Raw genomic sequence first — 22800 nt, 5'->3', positions numbered from 1 at the left:
CCCCCTCCCCCCACATATGTGTATATATAAAAAAAAAAATCCATCTTACAAATTGTCCAAAGACGCAAAAGGTGCCATACTTTATTACAGCTCCAATTGTGGATTTTTTAGCAGGGTGTATCCAAGTGAAATTCTGATTTGGATGGGGTTGTCCTAAGCTATGTCTCTGAAGAGGAAAGTGTACAAGGATGGAAATGGGTGTGTTTAACTTCTGTTTGAGAGAAGGACAAAAGGAACAAAAATAAACCTGTGGTGATACTGCTGGTATCACAGATTGCTTTGCAAAGAGGCAGTTGTTTTATCTTCTTTATTATATTTTAAGTGTTTTCTTTTGTTCAAAACAAAAGAAAATTTTCCCAGAAAGTGCCCTTTGAACAGCAGCAGGGACTTATCTATGGCTGAGGCTGTGAGTCCCTTGGAGCAGGTACTCAGTCCTCCCCTTTGTCCCTGGGGTGCATGGATCACTATGGAGGCTAAATAAACAAATATCACTTACATCCACTGTCTGGTGGTCCCAGAAAGAATGGCTCTAGAGGCTGCCAGTGCTCTTTGCCTTGCCTGCTGCACTGTGAGGGTTTAACACCTTCAACAAAATTCAGAAGCCTGCTGGCACACTGTTCCAGTGAGGCCCAGAAGAATTTTGATGAGGTTTAGTAGGAAATACCTGTTTTCACTCATTCCTGTCATTACTTTCTCATCTTTGTGCTTAGCTTAAAGGACTTGCCATGTACTTCTAGTTGCCCATTTAGTTTCTGAAAACTTCATGGTTGTGCAAAACCAGACAATTCACTATTGGGCTCTCACTGTCTGGCTCTGTAGACGTGGGAGCTCTATGGTGAAGGTGGCCCATTCATCTCCTGCCACATCATATTAATTTTGCAAATGTGACAAGCTCAGCTTTGCAAAATAACACATTACCCATGTCTTGTTCTATTTAATATTGTATTCAAATGGTCCAAGTGCTCAGTGATGTGGGCTGACATGGGGATGGCATGATGGGGAACAGCTCTGCAGACTTTGTCACATGAGTGGCAGCTGGCTTCCAGGAGTAATTACAGCTGTTCAGTGCTGTGGTACATCAAACCTCTTGGGGATTAGTGAGGCATCAGGTGCATGGGGACTGAGAGTTAAGAGCAGAGATGCTCCAGTTCCCAAGCCATAAGGCTCATAATCTTTAGAAATCCTAAAGACTGGACTTAGAGTTTGGACTTCAGTGAAAAGGAAGCATTGCAGTGACCTTGCAGAGAGCATTCTAATTTTCCAGAAATCCGGACAGAGTAATTTAAACCTTAGGAGTTTGAGAGTGAATTGCATTGCCATCATGTGGATGCATGGAAGCTAACGTCTAGTCAGAAAAATTCTGGAACCCTTTTCTATTAGTTAGAAATAAAAACAAATTCATAATAGTTATGAAGGTTGTTAAGTCAGAATGCTTATCAAAATGTGGAATGAAATGATAATAATTTAACTACCTGTCCAAGTAAACACTGAAGTTAGTTTGACCCAAATAATATGGGTTATTAGTATGAATTCTAGTCCAACATGTACATTAATGTCACTACTTAATGACATTTGGGGCTTACAGAATCAGGTGTTAGGTGTTAGAAAAATTAAGTAATTAGAAAATGAATACGCAAAATAGCTAAAATGGTATGGGATCAACATGATTCTTTTATGTCTTCTTTAGGGTGGTATTTCCAGACTTGGAACTGCATGAAGGGGTGTTAGGGAAAATCCTATCTGCTCTCCTTGAACAATTAAAGCTGTTAAAACGAGTAACTAGCTTCTTTTCTACTTATGTAAATGTGATTTTATGCAGCAATTGCAGTACCAGAAGCAAACTGGCAAAATTAATGAGTGTTTATTAGGCTTTGTGTAATCTTAAATTCATCTAAGTCAACAACAAGTACTTGAGATAGGATAGGTTTGCAAATACTCATGGTGCAAAGATCTAAACAGATGTGAAAACGTAATCATGCCTGTCTGTGCTCTTTTAGGACGTGTCAGCTGCAGGCTGGCTGGCTGTGTGCCTCCAGCTTTTTGGAGGACACGTGCCTGAGCTCCTGAGTTTTCTGATTGGGATCTTCTACTATCTGCCTCTAGCCTCTGATATTCCCCATGGGTAAGAGCCTAGCATATTGCCTGGCTGTCCCAGAAGATTCCCATGCTGGTTTCTGTCTTCTGCTTCAAGCTCCCCTGCACCCAGTTCCTCCAGTGGAGCACACTCTGTATCTATCACATGCTCTGCTCCTGACTCGTCATCTCCGGGCTGTGCCCTCAATAGCCTGGCCATAGCTTGGCCAGCGTCTTTCACAGGTCACTGCTACCTCCCACCGCTTGTTCAGAAAAAGGTATTGTGCTGCAATATAAAAGCAAATCCTGAGTCAGGAACAGAACTGAGACACCTGCTGGATCATTCTCTTCTGTGTATCTTACCAAGGAAACTGAAGGGGTGATCTGGCCTTTTGTTTCATCCTAAGACTCCATCTAGATCAGGAATCATGTAAGGTTTTGTGTAGAAAACTCTTTGCTTAAATGTGCTTACAGGTGGTTGCATGGTCTTAACATGGTACAACACAGTTTGCAGTGGTTTAAGCAACTGTCCTCATAGAATTTATAGTTCTTGTCTGTTAAGACTGGGACAAGTAAGAGACTGATGGTGGATCACTGGGACATCAGGTAGGATTTCTGCTATTGCCGCTTTTCTCTGTAGTACCCACAATGGCAATAGAGTTATGACATGAATAAATACAAATATTTCCTTATGCAGTTTTCCCCAGGACAGAAGTGGGTGGGAAAAAGGAAGATAAAAAGCCTTTTTTTTTTTTTTTTTTTCCCTGCAGGACATAGACAAATGCACAAAAAGTAAAAAGGAATAACCTAAGCAGGAGACTTCAGAAGAATCAACAGGACTTTTAAAGTAGTGAGAAGCAGTGGAAAGATGGCGAGGACACTGGAGCAAAACTAAATTAATTATTTGTGGTAGTCCTTCCCTGTGATTCTAATTTTACTTCATAATTCAACCAATTTACCTGATTCAGAGTAAAGTTCAGTGGTCTGTGACTTTCCAGATCATCCCAAATGCCTTTTTTAGAACAACTTACAGTATTTGCTACCCTTCATTACTCCAGTATAACAGCTGACTTTAATGAGAGAATTCATGTCTTCAGCAGCTCAGCCACTTCCATTCAAAACTCCTGCAGATCTCTTGGGTGTACATGATACACTGTGCTGGTGATTTATCTGTTATTTAGTAGCTTGTTCCAACACCTTCTCTCCTGACACTTTGGACTCAGGTCTCTTTTCTTCATTACTTGGAAAGGGTAATTCTAGGAGAGATGTCTCTCCAGTGGGTCTCTCTCTGGTGCAGTCTGGAACAGAGAAGCACCGTCTTTTGATGTCTGGGCAAGTACTTGTCTTTAAGGCCTGGTTCTCTTTCTTGTGTGCTGCAGAGACACAGCCATCTCTTCTCCACAAGGGAGAGCACTAGGAACCACATGAATGTGGGAGCAAGAGACACCCTGTGTCTCACACAAATGTATACAAAATGCATTTCAGCAGCTGCAGTTTTTGCTGCTGGGAAGCAGTCTCAGAACTTCTAACACTCTTCACTCCCTCCTGTTTGGATTCCTTGCTCCTGGCTATCAAAACACATATCTGGGGTAATAGGTTAAATTCTGCTTTTTAGACAAAGAGATGATTAGATATTTGGAAGATTAGATATTAAAAAGAAATTCTTTACTGTGAGGGTGGTGAAACACTGGACCAGAGAAGCTGTGGCTGCCACATTCCTGGAAATGTTCATGACCGGACTAGAAGGGGCTTTAAGCTGGGCTGGTAGAGGAGGTCCCTGCACATGGCAGAGGGGTTTGAACTAGATGATCTTCACAGTCCCCTTCCAACTTAAACCATTCTATGATTCTGTAATCCAATAGAAAATAATATTGTGCCCATGTCTCCCTACTTCCATTAAGTGGAGGTTGGGGACTGTGAAGGAGAGAAGTAACAGAAGAGGGATTATTTATTTATTTAACCTGCTTAGCAGCAGTGGCTGTGAAGCATAAAGCTATCTGCAAAGGGTGATTAATTCCTCAGCAAAGTCTGAAGCACAGAGATGCTGTGGTATTGTTTAATGTTCCCTTTGTGTTATTATATTTTTTCTCTTTCCTGTTTGTTTCAGAGGTACTATGTGTTCCTGACTTGCTGGGTAGCTAGTTACCTTGTGAGTGCTCATGGAAGAGATGGTTATTTCATTTCTCCATCACGGCTAGGAGGTCAGGTAGATACTTTTGTGAAGGACATCTAGCCAGCTCTGCTCACCTTGTGAAGCACTGTCCCAGTGCAGATTAGTTGCTGTCCCTTGGCATCTAACAGGTGAATTGCAACTATTCATAGACATAGCACAGAGAGTTTCTGTTGCAGTTTCTGTTCTTTGACTCTTTTGAGTCTGCCAGACGAACACTTTGTGCTGTGGACGGTGCGGAGCCAAAGTCAGTGAAAAGGGCATTTGCTGTGGTGACCTGTGTGAGACTTAACACAACCAGCAGAGTATGGGACCTGCTACCAAGGAGGTGACAGTATCAGTATCAGTGCTTAGCATGATGTCACTGACTGCTTGGGGGTAAGTTATTTATTCCTTGTATTGAAACAAATAGCACACATAGCAGGCAGCTGTAGGTAGCCTGCTTGTGGAGATGCTTTTGCTTGTGAGAATATCCAGAGGATTGACAGGAGCAGCTTAGCAACATGCTCTAGGACACATAGCATCACAAGCTCCAGAATGAGTCATTGATGCACCCTTTTGTGAATGTGTTCACGTGAAAAGCAAAACCCAAAAACAATTGTCAGGTCTCAGTCCAGGCTAATTCAGCCAACACAGTGAATAGGTCTCCCAGAATTTGAGAGGTCCCAGGCATGTTTTATAATAGGTTTTCAGTAATTTTTAAACTGATTTTCAAGCCCCATTCACTGGGGAGGAAGAGGTGAGCCAGGGGCCTGCTGGGTGTGCAGTGAGCAGCCATAGAATGAAATGGAGGACCCTGCCCAAAACACTTGCAATAGGCAATGGATGGCAGGAGGAGGTGCTGAGCTATAATGGCTCAATGTGCTGGGCAGAGGTGTTATCCAGCTGCAATCTCTCTTACAGAGTTAAAATACACCCAGGGTGTATTCCTCTCATACAGTTTTACTCAGCTTGCAGCACAGGCTGGTGGGCTCAGAGGAGATCTGCAAAATGGTGTCGCATTTGCTTATCTATCAATTAAAATTCTACATAGTATTTTTATAGTTATGATAATAATATTATCATTTTGGTAAATTCAAAATATTTTATTTGCCTGTCCATGGAGGTTTTGTTTGTCTCTTGCTCACTTGCAGATGCCACTACCCAGTCCTAAGGTAGACCAGGTATTTTATTTTCCTTTTAAAAAGGCAGGGTGGTCTCTTGATTCAAGCAAATTGAGAAACAGATCTTAATGTATGTCCAGGCAGGCTTTGTTCTTTTTTACTGGTTGTTTCTCTCATGTTTACATCATGTTTACATTTCTGGGCACATTTTGAAGGTGTCCATGATTTATTTATAAAAGATTTTTATTTTCTGTCATAATTTAGTATGAATTTTTAGTAGTGTTTCTATAATTGCTATAACTCAGTTTGCATTAATAACTATTTGCAAAGCAAACACAGCATCATGGGAATGCAACTATTCTTGTTAAAGCACTGGCAACACCACATGTGGCTGTGTGCTGTCCTGCTGCATGGCCTCACTGGCTTATGCTGACAGGATTTCGAGGTTCTCTCGAGTTGTGCAGTGGAGCCTGAGGTCAGTGTGGTATTTCTCTGATTTGGAATAGTTTGTTCAATTAACATGAGTTGCTGCAGCAGCTGCTGTGATCTAATCTGGCTGTGGACAGAAGTTTGAGAATGATAGGAAAGGATAACCTGACCTAAAGGGTGTCAGTGGTGTAATTTTACAAATATCCTCCTGTAGCCGTTCCTTTGGTTTGGAGAATGTCATTTAGGTGACACTGCATTTCTTGCAGCACTGGAAAGCCACCACATCTGAGCAAAGCTTCAGCAATGGGAACAGAATAAACACTGTTAGCTGGGGTGACTCTCCTTCCAAGTGGAGGGTGTCCAGAACAGTGAGCTGGCTGCCAGCCACATGGGCCTTGTTTTTAAGGAAGCTGGAACAGTCTATCCCACCAGAGGTCTGGAGAAGTTCAGTGAGATTGGCTGCCACAGGGGATGGGATATTCACTTGTGGCTTCCTCACCCACATGTTTCTGGCAGTGTGCCAGAAACGGGACAGGAGGAGGGAGCCAGCAGAAAAAGAGACTGACTAGTAGTGTAAAAACCAAAAATATATCCAAGCTAGCCAGGGAAACAGGCTGGATCAGAGCAGGAACCTTGTGATGTGAAATCATAGAGCTCTGATGAAAAGAAGAAATGTGCAGAGGGAGTGATTTAGGATTTTCTGCAGCTAGAAAAAGTGAGTTTGAGCTAGAAGAGCTCAAGACAGTGCAAGAGCTGGGGATAGCACCTCTAAAAGCTGATGTCTGTGCCAATGCTGGAAACATCACTTCCTTAGGACACTGCTGATTTTTTGTGGTGTAATGACAAAACCAATGGGGGACGTATCACCAATAAGTGATTACCCAAGTCTTGGTTACAAGGGTTCATTAGATTGAAAAATATCTGATGAAGCCATACTTCCTAAGACTGAGCCAGAGTATCACTGATTTGTAGTAGCATTAACAACTGGCAAATATATAAACAAGAGTTTGGTTGATGTGTTTGAGTTTAATAATGTAATAGAAAATTATTTGCAGCACTGACTGTTTTCAGTGTCGCGATGGAAAAGAATTTGCAATGTTGGAAATGCAATTATTGAAGGTGATTATAATTTTGGCTTCAGTTAAATAATTTTCATTCCAAGTATAACACTCTTCACTCCAATGAGATTATTTATAACTTATGTATTGCACTTGAATTAATTGGCATATGGTGCAAATTAACCCCTCTCAAAAATATGATTTATGTGCTTTGTTATAACTGATCTAATAAATGCAGCTTTGTTTTATGTTGATTCTTGCCAATTTAGGCAAAGTGATTTGAGTTTACACTGTCCTGGCTTCTCTTTATCTGATCGCTGCCCCGCTTTTTATAATTTAACAATTGCAGTTACGTCAGGGATATATGATAAAGCTTATTGAAAATATAATGCCAGTTTCTTAAAATCAGAGGAAAAAAAGTATAACAATTTCATTCATCAGAATAATGAACTTGTTTCTGAACCTTTTTATAGAACGGGCAACGTGCTGATTTTAAGCACTTAAAGAAGTAAGAGGTTGGTATTTCTGAATGAAGGAAGCTGGGATTCCTAAACAGAAATCAACTTTGTACTGTGCAATAGGAAGAAATACATTAAAAAACTATTTTGTTCAATATGTCAAGGAATGCCTTAAAATATCCAGTATTTAAAACATTCATTTGTATTATAATAAAAGGATTACATCAGAAGAAGTGCCTTATTAGTTTCCTCTGTTTTTCAGGTGGATAAAAAGAGAAAAAGATTGAGGAAAAGACTGCATCCATATAAAGGAGGAAGGAATCCAACCTGTTATTTTTATTATTAGGAAAATGTGATTTAAATAGGCTAATCTTGTTTCTAAGTTACTTTGAAGGCAATTGCGCGCTCCAGTAGTGTTGTGAATGAAAACATAACTAAATAATGCAACGGGTGTGTACATTTGTGTGTAGCTAGCTACAGCAAGAGGGGTCTCTGTATGTCTGTGTATTTCAGATTGGGATAAGATTTTTGTACTTGTCTTTAAAGCATCAAGATCAAGTGATAGAAGGCAGCCATTTGCCTTTCTCATGGTCACATTTTCCTAGCTTAATTGGTGCTGAGTGTACCCAGGGAAGGGGTAAGGCTTGCTGTCATACTTCCTCCCTGAAAAGAAATGACTGTGGGTAAAATCAACACACCTAGAAGATTATGAGTGGTAAAGAAAATTGAGCAGGATTTTTGATCCTTAAATTGCTTGGAGACTTGGATCCTTAAATTGAGAGATTTATTTATACCTCTTTGCCATGTTCTAACATTCTTCCTTGGTCATCTGCTGCTGGCTGTGTTAGCCGAGAGGGGTGCCAGGCTAAAGGCTCTGTGGTCTGAACCAACACAGATGTTTCTGCATGTGCTGTGTGTGCTTCCAAGAGAGGTTGCAGTAGGCATGTGACTCATATTTATGAATAACTCTGTCAAGCACTGAAGTCTTCAGCAAATCTGTGATATGCCATTGGTAGCTGTTTTCTTTCTTCTGTTTTTCCTTTGAGACTCTAGCCAGTTCTGATCTTTCCTGTGACTTCACCTCTACTTACGATTATTTGGATGCTGCTGCTCACAGCACACTGCTAGGTTAGTCCTCCTGCTCCCCAGGTGCAGGTGTTCCACTTTTCCTATGGTGTCATTTCAAAAATGCTGCAATAGGAGAAAATGTCTTTCCAAAGAAAGCCAGGCACACAGTGCAAGCTCTCCAGCTTTCCATTACTGCAAGTTGAACACTAAAGTTTCCTGTACCTCAATCAATGTTTGCTTTTATTTTCTGTGTCATACCTTGGCCTGAAAGAGAAAAATCATCATAGAATCATAGAATGGCCTGAATTGGAAGGGACAGTTCTCTTGCTGGTTTTCCTTTTACTTTGTGTGTAGGTAGCCACAAAAAACTACTGCACTCTTGTTTTAACATTTGAAATTTAAGAACATATCCCAGCGTTAAGCATGCCCTTAACTTTTGTTGAGAGAAATGTGTTTAGAGAACTTGACATTGATTAGTAAAGAAACCTGTTTTCCTCTCCAGCTAATCAGAGAAATTAGAGTATTTTCTTAGTATTTCCTGTGAAGCTCATGTCTAAGAGGAAATATCAGGGTCGGCCTCAGTTTCTCTCAATGCTACATGGGCTTACTATGAAGATAATCCCCTTCTCTTTTTTTCTTTAATTCCAGTGTGAGTGAACACTGTAAGCAAAGCAAGGAAAACCTCAAAAAAACCTAGACAAAGAAGGACACCCAGGAAATGCCAGTAAGGCAGCCACAACTTTAAAGGGACCAAGGAATGTTATAAAAGCCCTTAAAAGGTGTTTGAAGAGCGGGGCTCAAACTCTCTGTAGTCCACTAGCCATCCTTACCAATCTCTTGACACCATCAACTCCAGTGCCACGTGAACTTTTCAGAACCCTAAAAGCCAAAAATTGACATCCTTTTGCTATATTTAATCTGAAGTAGGACCATTTTAAAGTCCTACAGAGGTGGCCAAATCCAAACCTTCTGTGAGTGGATACAACATTCATAGGACTTATGCACGCAACGTAGGTGGGCTGTGTGTGACTGTGAGCTCTGTATGTGAACTTGGAAGGGAACTGAGTTGGTTCCAAGACTGCATCTGTCACAGTCAGACTGCTGCTGACTGTGGGGCTGGGGATAACTGTTTCCAGTGTAGAAGAAGGTTGTCATACTTCAGGTCTCACTACAGCTCTGTGCTCAGTTTGTTTTTTCATTCAGGCTCACTTTTAGCCCCTGGTCTTTCCCACTGGCCACCACTAATTCACCTCCTTCTCAGAGGGCAGGCTGGGCAGCCTCTTGATTGCCTGGTTTGATGCATCATCCCAGTGAGCGCCACTGCCTAAAAGAAGGGCATTAGCAGTGTTGGCTGAGTTGTGTTGGAGATGGAGGAGCTTAAAGAGGGTGGGATGGTGCCTGGTACACTGATAGAATCAGAGGTAGAACAAAACCCTGGGGTCCTTGTTTCTCACATCTCTGCCCCAATTAGCAAAGTGCATTTCCTTCTGTTTTCTCAAGCAGCTATGAGCTTTCCCTCTTGCCTGACCACCAGATCAATGTGAATGCCACAACTTTAGCACTTGCTTCTACTTCATAAGCACTGGGGAGCTGCTGTAATGCTTACAACACTCATGATGTCACTGCTGGGTTTAAGCCAGTGGTCTATTTTATGATTAGAGGGGTTTTTTTCCACTGGAACAACTTCAAGATTTTTTCATCGCTTGCCCCTGTTTGTTCTGTGCACCACTGAAGTGTAGAACATGGAAAGAAAAGGAGTGAGGGGGAGAAATTGACTGGTCTGTGGCAGAGACTGGCAACAGTGCCTGTCTTAAAAGTTCTCAGCAAAGCTCATCTCACAAAAACTCAGAAGCCTGCAGAGAATTTTTTCTTTTATATGGAAAAACATGAAATGAGCATTTCTAAGTGAGAGGGCTGTGGTTTTCCTGCTCTCCTGCAGCCAATACAGACAGATCATGCCTTCCCCCCACCAGCTTTTTCTGTGGAGCCATGTGCATCCCAAGGGACAGAACAGAGCAGCTCCTAAACACAATAAACATTACTCTGTCTGCATTTGTTTTTACATTTCTTTGTTTTATTTCTTGGTTTGTCTGAAATGACCTGTACCACAGGAATACAATTTATTTAACAGGTTGTTATTTTTTTTAGGAGCAGATAATAGTTAAGTAGATACTGTTTATTTCACTGACTGTCTATGACTCCCTGCATCATTCTCACAGCCTCTGTCTCTCTCTGGCTTCTCCACATAACCCAGCCACAAGAACAACAGAGCAGCCATTGGCCATATGATTGATTATAGATTGTGGATACAAAGTGGAAGCTCTGTTTTCTTAGCTCCAATTGGTAATAAAAGCTCAACATGTTACATTCTAGGGTCTTTCTCAATTACTTGCCCCTCTAATAGCTGCTTACATGTTTCTGGTGAAGCATGTTTTATTTTATATATTTATAATAGTTAAAAAGAAAAAAAAGATGACATAGCTTACAAAGAGAAAAATAATGCCCCCTTAGCATGAGCAATACTGCAAGGTTCCGATTGTTGTGGGGACAACACAGTTGTAGCTTCACAGTTTTGCTGCGAGGTGTAATGCCCAAGTTTCCCCAGAAACCTAAATTCAGAGTGGTAATTTACCTTTTAATTGATCCCCGTGAAATTTGTTTTGCATTACAGGTCAGACACTGCTGTTCCCAGAAAAGAACGAGCCCAAAACAGAAGAGCTGGTCACTTGGGAAAAACTGCCTTTTGTAGTAGCTGACAGGTACATGGTTTCTGTTATCCACACATGCAAATCAGGGGCTGGAACTGCTTTTACCATAGTTGCTGGTGTTGGTTTATTCACTGTCACTGATACACTTACCTCTACTGCTTCTCTTTTCTTTAAAGTCCTAGAGCCCATCTGTGTCCCAAGGCTCAAGCTCCATCATCTTTTGCCCCATGAAGGACAGCTGTATGACGCTGACTCTGTGAATCCTGTATTACAAATGAGCAGCATAAAGAGCACTGACCCAGAACCCACTTCCTAGTTCATGTCTCACCTTCCACATCCCCAGACCTTTTTGTAAGAGACTGTGAGCATTCAAAAGACCTAAGCAGTTGCTGAAGCTTGATTTCCTACTTCAAAGTGCATTGGGGGGACTATACTACGTTAGACTACTGTGCAATCCCAGCTCATTGCATAGCTGGAAATGCTCCTCAGCTGTGTCAATGTGATAGCACTTGTGATGCACAGCAGATCAGAGTAACTGGGAAGAGATGATTGTGATTCCTGCACTCGTTTGAAGGGCTCAAGAGACCTGATCTTCCCAACTTAGGATGGTACAAGCCTTTTAAGGGTTAAATCTAGACAGGTGTTTGTGTCCCAGTTCCTGGGGAAGAGTTTGCATTCCTTGGTTGTTAAAGATTTTAATATGTCCTAAGTAGTGTCTGGTTCACTTCCCATCCTATTTCAGAAGAAATGCAAACATTTCCCTGCATATTATCTTCAAGCAATGGAGAATATTCAGATGGGCTCCAATGTTATACAGCTTTAATGGAGAAAGAAGTTCCTGGAAAAAATGTATTTGGTATCTTCATTTTGCTGTGCCAAGGCAGGAGATGTCTCCATCCTGTAGCCCTAATCTAAATAGCCAGCAGTCTCTGTGGGTTAGAAGCTAACTCGGCAGATCTCCACAACCATGTTTTGTAGATAGTTTCCTGTTATGGAGAGCAGGCCTGAGTTAAAATACAACAAAGCTAGAAGAGACTTTTGGGGTTGTTTTGGGGAAGTTTTGGGGTTTTTTTTTGAGGATATTTGGTGGGTGTGTTGGTGTGTGAGTAAATGACCTTTCCAGCAGGGCCCAACAGAGTAAGAACTGCTTCTTAGGATCTTTTCAACCCATTTGGGACAGCTACCTTTGCACAGCAGGTTGGGACACAGTGTGCTGCAGCTCAGCTGGTGGGACTGGGAAGCATTGCAGCAGTGGTCAAGTGAGTCAGACTTACAGATGATAATGCAACCCAGCACATCTGTGAAAGCACTTACACCACAGCCAGAAGGAGTTACCAAAGTGCAGCACAAGGCAAGCTGGCTCTGTAATGCATTTCACTTTGGTCCCTCAGTCACAGATGGATACAGGGATCATGAGTGCAACCAAAAGCCTCTCATTTTCTCCCCAGCTTTCTCTGGGAGGGTGTGAGGGAGAGAAGCACAGGTACCTGCTTGAAGCACAAGGCCACTGTGTAATTGCTACTGCTGTGAGCACAGAAGGAGTACCAGTTCTCCTGTGCCTTCTGCCCCTTAGGTCTTGGTGGTTTACTAAAATACCTGAAGCAAGACAACTCCTTTACCAAGTGAGTACAAAATGAGTGGCTGTGTAACACAGGAAGACTCAAAGGAGATGGAACGTAACTAACTTAAGTACAAGGTGTGGCCTGGCTATGAGAGCTGAGAGGTCACCGTGCCAGCACCCTGTGTCTGAGCCTGCCAAAACAGGGTCCTGCAGTACTGACAGCCCTGCTGGGACATATTCTGTTCCAGCAGAAAAGCAGCCAGTGTCTCTGATCACTCACCTCAACCCTGGTTTGGAAGACTTACTCCTGAGGACAAGCTACTCCTCTGACACACCACCTTTCTCCTGGGGAAGCCAGGAAGGGGTGGAGAACAGAGGCAATAGTTAGTAGTGTCTCAAATGTAGATCAGAGGTTTTTTCTCACCTCTGGTGCCACGCTGCTGACCACAAAAAGAAGACAATATGCTCAGGTTTCATCAGCTCAGGATGACTTAAAACTAAGTGACCTAGAAAATAAAGTTTCAGAGAACACCAATAGTCAGTTTTGTCAGTCACCTACATTCCCCTCTGGCTACTGGGAATGCAGCGGTTATGGCTTAGGCAGCAGATCTAAACCAGGGCTTGGAGACAGCAGGAACCTGGTTACATAAGAGGAGTAAATAAACATTCCCCCTGTTCTTCTCCTGCCACCTCAAGGTCAGGTATTTGGTTTCTGATCAGCAAGAGAACCTCATACCAGCCCCAGGTATAATCTATGCTAGCTCTTTTCCTGCTGTTGAGGATAATGGGATGAGGCAGGGAAAGACAGTAGTTGGAATATCAGGGGTTTCATGCCATCCTCTAATTTATTTCCCTAGGCTGCCACAAGAAAGCAATCTCTCAGGCTCTAGAGCTGCCTCCTCTGAAAAGCAGTGCCCTTGATTCCTAACTAGAATTTGGCAATAAGCCTAAAGTCTCTGTGGAGCCAAAGAGCTCTAATGAAGTCTAGGAAAGATCTGGTTTGGGGTGTATTTATACTTGGGCAGTAACCATGCAGAAAAAGCCTTGTGTTCTCTGCCACAAGGAACAGGTGGGCAATGGCACTCAGCTGAGCTGAAGAGGCAGGTGTGATACACTATGGGGTGAAAAGTGTGGAAGAATTGTAGTTAGCACCACATAGGAGATGATGCAGAGATTATCAAGTCAACCCAGCACTGAAGCATAACATCAGGCTCTTTTCTCTGGCCATTTGGGAACGACTTGCATTTTCTCAGGGACATACATCCTACCTCTTCAGGGGCCTGCGGGGATTGTACATGGGAGGGACTAGCCAGGCGTAATGACACACTGTACAAGGTCGCAGAATATCTTACACAGTTAGGAGCATCTTTCCCAGTAAGAAGTGGGGCCTGTATGTACAAGTGTTAGAGGAGTCTGGGAGGCAGCCTGTTTGTTCAGGAGAGGTCCAGCAGCATTGTTCTCCAAAGGAGCATCTACTCTATAGTAAGAGGCAGAAAGGTGACAAAAAGTAGGACCATGGCTGCTTCCTTTTCTAACTGACCCCTCGTAACACCAGATAAAGTTTATATTGACTCTATTCTTCCTCTCTTCCTGCTTCTGTCCCCAGTCCCCCTCCAGAACTGGCAGAGGGAGCTGGGGAGCAGGCAGCCTGGACAGCGCTGAGAGCATCACTGATCAGAGGGGCTGAGCCCCAATGATGCCTCAACAAGTGCAAGAGCATAATCTGGTATTTCCCACAGAGAAAACAACAAAAAAAAGAGAAACAGGTGACTGATTAAAAGTTTCCCCCCTCCTGTACACAAGATTCTGCAGTCACGCCGACAGATAGACATTAAATAATTCTTCCATAATAAATGATTGGAGATAAAAGCCGGCGGTGGCTGCTGCTGCTGTTTGGATTGCTCCGTTGTCTGCATCTTTGTTTCTAGTTTGTTCCCCGGCCACTGTCAGCTGGTGCTGGGGCTGTCAGACCTTTGCCTCTAGCATTTCTAGGAAGAGTTTATGCATGGGAACCTTGCCCTGTAGTTTGATGCTGTAGAAGTGCTGCACAGCTTTAGCAGCTGTCTGCCGCAGGAGAGGCAAGGTCAGGAGCAGCTTGCCTGCTCGCCGGGGCTCCTCATTGCGCTGACTCAGCTCGTAGTCCTGCAGGGCTTCGTGGAGAAGGTCCTGGAGTTTCTGCACTGCATCCATGTCCTCTATGTGCATGGAGTCTGGGATGAGGGAGAAAAGACAGCAGATGAGTCACACATGAGAAAGGAAATCCTTTATGTTTCTGAAGCTAATGATGTTTTCTTTCCTTCTTATCTATTCTTGTGGGGATTTTTTTTTGTTGTTGTTTGTTTTTGTTACCCCCACTCCACCCCCACAACCCAGGGCAGGGGGTGAGGGTTTGTTTCTTAAGCAGAAAAAAACAGCTTGCTGGCAGGTGTGGTGCTGCTGCATGAAGTGTGGCAGCAGCCCAGCGTGTTGGCCCTAGCAGTGCAGGGACAGTAAAGGTTGCCAAGGCTAGGTGGGTGCCACACGTGCCATTTTGCCAGCCACCCCAATGCAACGCAGGGGTCAGGCAGGGGCCTTTGCGATTTGCACTTCCACTTGCCCTCTGTGCTCCTTATGGGGAGAGTCACCCTGCAAGGGGCAGCAGCAGCTGTGCTGCCGCTTGGGAGCAATCTCATTAAGAATAATTAACGCTGCTATAGCGCTTCATCTGTCTAAACTGCCTAATTGCCGTGCAGCTGCTAAGGGTGTCAGCAAGACAGAAAAGCCCCAGTAGGTCACAACCAGCGTGCCCAGGGGTGTTTCCAGACCCACCTTTGTTCATATGGCCCTGTTTTCAGAGACCACCAGCAGCTGCTCAAGGAGCTTCCTGCTGAAATAAAGGAAACCTATGGCTCCTGAATGGCATCTTCCCTTAGGCTGCCTGTTAGATTTCTATGAGCTGTTGGAGGGGCTAGCAGGGTTTGCAAGGCTCCCTGGAGAGTCTATGAAGCAAAGGTAGCTAGCTGGTAAGGACCCAGTCCAGAGCTGAGATAGGCAGCCAGCTTAAACAGACTGCTAAACTTGTGGGTAAATCATGGTGTCAGAGGGCAGCACTGAAGAGCAGAGAGGCACAGCATCACCAGATTTTCTTCTTTTTCATCTTGCTGATATGTGCTTCTTTCTTACAAAACCATGACAGAACTGGAGACACAGATGCCTCGTCTTCGTTGTTCAGAGACTTAATACTGAACCTACTGATAAAGATTCCTGCCACAAGGCAACAGATCCAGAAGCAATGGCAAAGAGAGACAGTGTGGCAAGCACACATGCACACACGTAGTTGCACCGCCTGCCATCACAGCCTGGGCTTTGCAGTGTGGCAGTGCTCTGGCTCAGCCTACGCACAAACATAAATGTGAGGACATGGGTTCCCCAGAGTGACAGCAGTGAAGGGGAGGGAAGCTGACTGAAGTGCCAAAATCTCTCTAGAAACATGTGTCATCTTTATGGAGAGCACAACACAAATTAGAGACTGTGGATTTTGTAAGATATTTGTGGTAAAAATGCTATTTATGATGCATGATTTATAAAGTATTACAACAGTTGGGAAAATATTATGTCTAGCAAGAAAGCTGTTTAAGAAGCTGTTTAGAAGGAATGCACTAATTAAGAAGGTATTAAAGGGAAGTATTCCTAAGAAGCCTACTGAAGAATGATTCTTGATGCATTTTATACTTTTTATCCAAGAGACCAGGCAAAGAAGCTCAGAAGAGGGCTGCTAGGTCATCACACTGACCTGAGCTAGACATAGAGGTTGATTCTGGAAAGAAGAGGGGAAGAAGCATGTTGCCAAGTCAGTCTGGCAACTTCTCCCAGCCAGGTAGCACCTCTGAAAAATTTCCATACACAATCCAAGAGAAGTGAGTGGGATCTGTTTCCTGCCAAGTTGCAGAGGTCATTTTGAAGACTGGAAGTATCAAAAGCTGGAGTGTCCTCTATCCTTTCTGCTTAATGTCCTTCTGGCTAGGGGCACAAAAGGGAGAAGTAATCACAGCCTGTCAGAGTTTGCAGATCCCAGCGAGTGCTAGAATTACTGTGCAATGAGCCATGCTTCAGGGCCAAGTAGGTGCTCTGCCTTTGGATACTGATGCTGCTGTACACTAGACAGAATCCCAAAACTGCCCTTCTGCTACCTGCCTTCTGTAAGGTGACAAGAATTAACAGCACTAAATAACTTAGCATATACAGTGAAGAGACTGGGGAAATAAAGATCAAAGCCTGCCCCACCCCCACGACACGCGGCTGAAAGAAGCTCAAAATTGGCAGCTGACTGCAAAAAATAAAACAACATTGCAGGATTAATTTCCTTGCAATCCATCAGTGAACTGGTGTCGATGGCATTGATAAACTGTTAATTACGAAATCAATAGCTATGAATTTTTACAGCTATCAGAGCACTGAGGTGGGGGCAGGCTGCCTGACCATGTCCCTGAGGGTCAGCTGGCCTAGCTGCTTCATACCAGCAGCCCTTCTCTAGTAGGGCTGGCATGGGGTACAGGGCAGGTGTGAGAATGGATGAGGCCCACTGCTTCCTCACCTAACTGTTCTTGCAGCTTCTGATGGGAATGGGAACCTCACAGGACCCATTAGTACAGAATTTGCTATGCATCCCTTTTCCAGATCTAGACGTTGCTCACTCCATCTTAGCATTAAAATGCATTGCAGAAAAAAAAAAGGGGAAAATAAATTTTGTCCACATTGGAATGTCCTAAAATGAATGTGTGCTGTATGCTAACCTAAGGGCTACTTAATACATAGGTTACTCAATTTTTATTCCTAAGGAAAGAGAACTTAGGAATGCTTAAAAATGCACTGCTGACTCTGAAGGGTAACAAATTAAGTCTGCAGTACCCCTATTCTATCAAAAAATGGGTGATCATATTGTTTGGGACTTGGGTGCTGCTCTGGGAATTCAGAATTCATCCCTCAGCAGAATTTCCTTGAATTATCTTTGCCAATCCCAGCAGGTGTGTTGTTGGTGTTTCACACCAAGGACTCAGAGATCAGCCTACTGTCAGCTTCTTCTCTAGTAAAGAGTGAGTGAGCTCCCACTTCTATTTTCATTTGCTTGAATTCTTAGAACCAAAGGGTCTAACCTAAACCAAAGTATACACAGGTCTGCATGACCAATTACACCCAGAATTTATCTATAGGGGAGGGAAGGCAGAAACAGGTTTAGGTAGCACAGATGCTAATCTAGGTGTTCATCTTTAAGCCCTATCTCTGATCCAAAGGAGCTGAAGCCCGGCCCAAACTTCTTTCCTCTCATTTTAGGAATTGGCTGTTTGCATGCAAGCACATACATGCAGGCTCTGTAAGTTTATGCCTGTCAAAAATATACTAAGAAAAATAACTGGCATTAAAAGAATGTGAAGGTTCAATGTTAAGTTACTACAGAAAAATACACCTGCCCTATTCCAGCTTCCTTACCTCTGTGTTGTGAGAAGCTTTAATTACATGAAAAACAAAATCCCATGCTTTACTTTCATATGATTTAATACAAATAACAAAGCAGGACTTTTGTGGATTATGCTCCTACATAGCTACACTTCTAGCTGCACTAGGAGAAACCAGTGAAGTCAGAGTCATTTTTTTTCCATCCAGCTGAGAACATGCTTTGGCCTGTGCCTCCTGACCCTTACCTTGGTATCTTTGCTCCACAGCACGGGAAATGGAACCCCAAAGCATCTGATGAATGTTGGTTGTTCTGCTCTCTGTTCAGTGTTACTCCACTCCTGTGGAGACTGCCTCATAAGGTTTACTCTGGGCTTAGTCCTGAAAGCACAGTAAGCAACAACAGCAGAGAGTGCTTCTGTTGCACTGTGAAGAACTTGACAGCACTGTCCACAACATGGGCCAAGTGAATGTCCCAGTGTGGCACTTCTCCTGTCACAACTGCTACCTTAGCACTTCAGCCTCTCTGAGGAGCCTTCTCCCTTTTTAATCCTGTGACCCTCCAGGTAGACAGGTTCATTTGCAAGTAGATTACATCACCCATGGCCACCACTGCACTGAGAGAGGCTAGCCTTGGCCATCTGCCCATCCTGGTTCAGTGGCAAAGTGAAGGCAGCAATTAAAACTAAAATAGCAATATATGAGAAATTGTAAAATGGAACAAAGTTATGAAGCGCAGAAAAACGATAAGGGAAATGAAGGACATAGGAAGAAAAGCCATGGCTAGAAGGGCTAAGGACAGTAAAGAAGTTTTATAAATATTTAAGGAATAGAAGAAAAATGATCATTTGTAGGGGGGCCTTTTCATCTGGAGATGATTAACCTGTTAATAGCAGTGCAGAGTAGATAGAAGTCCTCTGTAAGTATTTCTGTCTTATTTAGAAAAGAGAATTTATATTTATATACCTGTGTTATATGAGGATGATGAAGACTTCATAGTCTGTTTATGCAAGAAGATATTAGTACTATTAGGACAAACTTCACAGAAATCAGCAGAGCTGGGTAACTTGGCTTTAGGGGTACTAAAAATGCTGGCTGAGGGTCATCTAGGGCAGATTAATGAGTCTTGGTATTTTTAAGAAATTCAAGATGACTGGAAATATTCTAATGATGCACATATTTTCCTAAGTCATATCTGATAATTTCTATGCTAGCCTCATGTGAACCAGGGCAAAAATAAAGGAAAAACTAAAGTTGACATTCAATTAAGTCTAATAGGATGGCATTTATAAGACATGCAAATGTTGTACTTCGGGACATGGTTTTGTGTTGGACTTGGCAGTGCTGGGTTAATAGTTGGAAGTGGTGATCTTAAAGGTTTTTTCCATCATAAATGATTCTGTGATTTTACTGCCAGTCAACATGATACTTGGGAAGAGAGGTCTTCTCAAACAAACTTCATTTCATTCTCTGATGAGATTACAAGTTTGGTTGATAAAGTTAACTGCACAGATATAATAGACTTAGGTTTTTATAAGGCTTTATAAGGCTTAGGACCACAGGACATTCTCATTAAAAAATTAGCACTATGCAATATCAATAAAGAACACTTTCAATTGATTAGTAACTGGCTAGATGACAGATCTCACAGTAGCTATCAGTGGTGAATCATCCCTGAAGAAGGAGTTTTCTCATGGAAATCCAGAGGGATCAGTAAAAATACCAGCTGCTACTCAACGTTTTTATCGATGAGCTGTAAGGATTTTTTTTTTAAATTGCTACTGCTGAGGGGTGGGTGAATGGCAAACTGGGACAGAATGGTGTAAAATGGTTAGGCAGCCTCACAGAATCCTGGGCCACATGCTTACACTTGAAGTAATATATCCATAGCCACGGAACACAACTATGGAACAGGAAGTTTATCGTGTCAAGCTGTCAGGTATAAAAAGACCCAGAGCCATAGGACACAGCTCAACAAAGATCATTCTTCCAAAGCTGAACTCAGGCAAACAGACATTAAGATATGGTGCCTTTTGTTTTGTTTTTTTTAAACTGAGAGAATGATTATTAGAGTCAGCTGCCAAACAAAATGAAGATTCCCCCTCTTTTAATCCTTCCGGCTTCACACTGGATGTTTTTCTGTAAAGTGCCTTTAGTCAAACACAGATACTGGTTTCCCAGCTGGACTGCAAAGGTGAATTCTGTGACCTGCATGATGCAAATTTGGCAGAGACCTGATGTGAGACAATGAGACTCAGGGGATGTAGAGGGAGCCCTTGTCACACAGTAGCTTCAGCAGTTTCTCTTTCAGATGGGACTCCTGAACAAATTTGTGTCTGGCTGGCTTTGATACAATGTAGCCTGCTGGATTGAGGGCTGCAATCTACATCCACACTGTCTCCCAGTTAAAGGGGAGTTCAGTGTCTCTGGTACCTCAGCATCTCCAGGACAGGGCCAGGCAGTCCCAACACCACAGCTTTTTGAGACTGGGACGAGAGTTTGCCTGTTTGCTGTGTCTGACCAACACTACTGAGGTGATGCAAGTGTGGCCCACATCCCTTTTCTGAGCTCATGGCACTGGAGTCAGCTTGCTAGTGGAAAAGGCCTCCACAGCTCTTTTTACTGCTTGAAACCAGCAATCAGTCCATCCCTTTCTGTTCCACTCCCTACTACAGGGTCAGAGCACAGCTAAGTAAGCAGTAAGCCTCATTTCTCCCCGTTTCCCAGCTTTGAGCAGAGCTTTGTGAATGTTGCATGACACAGGCAGAGATTCTTAGGCAGTAGGCCCTAGTCTCCTCCCAGGTCAAATAACAGCATGAGCCTTGACTGGCTGGTTGCATGACTGGCTGGGCCAGGGCTGTACCTGAGTTGGCGAGGGCCAGAGCTTTGAGCGTGACAAACTCCTCCTTTTCCACTTTGAGCTTCTTATAGCGGCGCACCAGTTGTAGGATGGCCAGGTAGAGCTCCAGCAGCCCTGTCAGACGAGAGTGCTCTTCATCCATTATGTAATCCTCAGCGTAGACCAGCTTGTCCTCATACGGCAGGGAGCGGTACACAATGCCCAGGATGAGAATTTCCATCCAGGCACTCTGCAGAAGGCTCATCTGGTCTCCAAGGGAGAGGTTGGAGAACCCTAACAGGGCAAAAGACAAGCAGGGTCAAATGGGTGTGCAGCAAAGCCTCTAGGTCTTTAGTTTCCCTGAGATTCAAACCATCACTCTTTCTACTGGCCTGCTGCTTTAAAAAATAACCCAAAAAAACTCACTAAAGTGACCCTGTCTCTGTGGCAATCAGCACACACAGACCTTACCCTTCCCTTTGCTCCTATGCCCACCCACAGCCTCAAACAGGAGTTCTGATGCTCTGACTGCATTTATGGGAGCCCAAGGTTGGTGACAACCTCTTTTCAATGACCACTGCTTCTTTCATATCAGCAACTCTTTTGTACCACATTACCTCCCCTCTCTTCCTCTGTTGGTCTGTATTGCAGCCCATTTAGTCTGTCCTAGCTGGAAAATGAACAGAGAAGAGCTCCAGATGGCAGAAGAGAGGGCTTCTGATGGGACAGGAGGGAATGACACAGGCCTGAATTACAAGTATACTACAATCTCACATTTTGGCAAGGGTGAGAAAAAGTCCTGCCACAACAGAGCACCAAAATGTGTTCAAAAATAAATACATTTGTGATCAGAATCCTCCTATTCCTCATTGCACTCTGATCTCCATACCAGCAGCTCTGCCTACAACCTTACCCAGAGACAAAAATACCTTTGTTGTGCCATACAAGTACCTAAATCGGAGCCAAACCTAGTAGCAATGGAACCAGCCCCCACAATGAACCAAACCAAATATTCTTACCAAATACAGAAAGAGCAAAGATATACCCTGACAGCCCCAGAGTCCACTTGAGAAAGTGGAGAGGACAAAAAAAAATAGGTAAGGTCCACTTCAAGGCAGGGAAAAAGGGCATGGGAAGTAAAACTGTCTGCTATGCCCTCCATACCTGGTACCCTTGACAGCCAGACCATGAAAGATCCTGAGATGGGCACACTAACAGTCATTACAAACAGGAATGTCAAGCACCGTGTGTTGGTCCTCTCTAGGCAGCTTTTGCCCACCATGGACATGCAGAAATTACACTTTTTTGACAGCCTCTTGCTTCTAAAGGTTCCTAGAGCTGTGAAAGAATGGGACACCCTGGCATGCCTCAGCTGGGAAGGTGATGCTGTACTAGCCTCTCCAGGCAGTTTTCTCCCCAGGTGCTTATGAAGCCTTGGGGATCACCAAGAGACCTGTGAACTCATGAGCCTCTATGCAGAAGCCTCCCAGCTTGCCTGGCTCAGCTGGACTTCCTTATCCCACACCCCACCCTGCTCACAGTTCTTGGCCCCACATCGGGGCTGATGTAGACAGCCACCATGATGATAATTTGATTTCTCTTGTTATCAAGTTGGCAATTAACAAAAGAGCTGATGATTGCTATATTGACTGACTGTGGGATCTCTTTTTCTATCTGCACTATCTCAGCTGGGGAAGGGAAGGCAGAAGGGTGGGTTAGTGGTATTTATTTATCTCTACGCCATGTTTTGTGTTTGTGTTGCCAGGGGAAGCAAAGGGTGATAATGGCCTGGCAGCCCTTGGACATCCAATTTCCCTTATCAGGCCACTGAATAGAAAAGAGGCCCCAGGCCACATTAATTAACAGATACCAATCAGCTGTCACGTGCTGTGTGTGCAAGGTC

The 22800-nt window shown here is 43.5% G+C and overlaps 1 protein-coding gene across 5 annotated transcripts in view; it reads right to left on the bottom strand.

The window, feature by feature from the left end:
- Positions 1–14337: 14337 nt before the first annotated feature.
- ESRRB (estrogen related receptor beta) overlaps positions 14338–22800 on the bottom strand; it is a 122108-nt gene continuing 113645 nt past the window's right edge. For 4 of the 5 annotated variants that reach the window (XM_005520242.3, XM_088058193.1, XM_088058190.1 and 1 more), the window contains 2 exons: positions 20922–21191; positions 14338–14838 (listed from right to left, as the gene is read on the bottom strand). In XM_005520242.3, the coding sequence (XP_005520299.2) occupies positions 14594–14838; positions 20922–21191 (515 nt within the window). In that variant the 3' untranslated portion in view covers positions 14338–14593. Of the gene's footprint in view, positions 14839–18357; positions 18440–20921; positions 21192–22800 lie in introns of those variants that run through there. The other variant, XM_088058191.1, reaches the window with a different exon arrangement.

The sequence above is a fragment of the Pseudopodoces humilis genome, chromosome 7 (genome assembly GCF_049639895.1).
Source record: "Pseudopodoces humilis isolate 2021_Gansu_Grassland_sample_001 chromosome 7, ASM4963989v1, whole genome shotgun sequence".
Lineage (NCBI taxonomy): Eukaryota > Metazoa > Chordata > Aves > Passeriformes > Paridae > Pseudopodoces > Pseudopodoces humilis.
The sequence above is the reverse complement of the archived record's forward strand: the minus strand, read 5'-3'. Positions and strand labels throughout refer to the sequence as shown.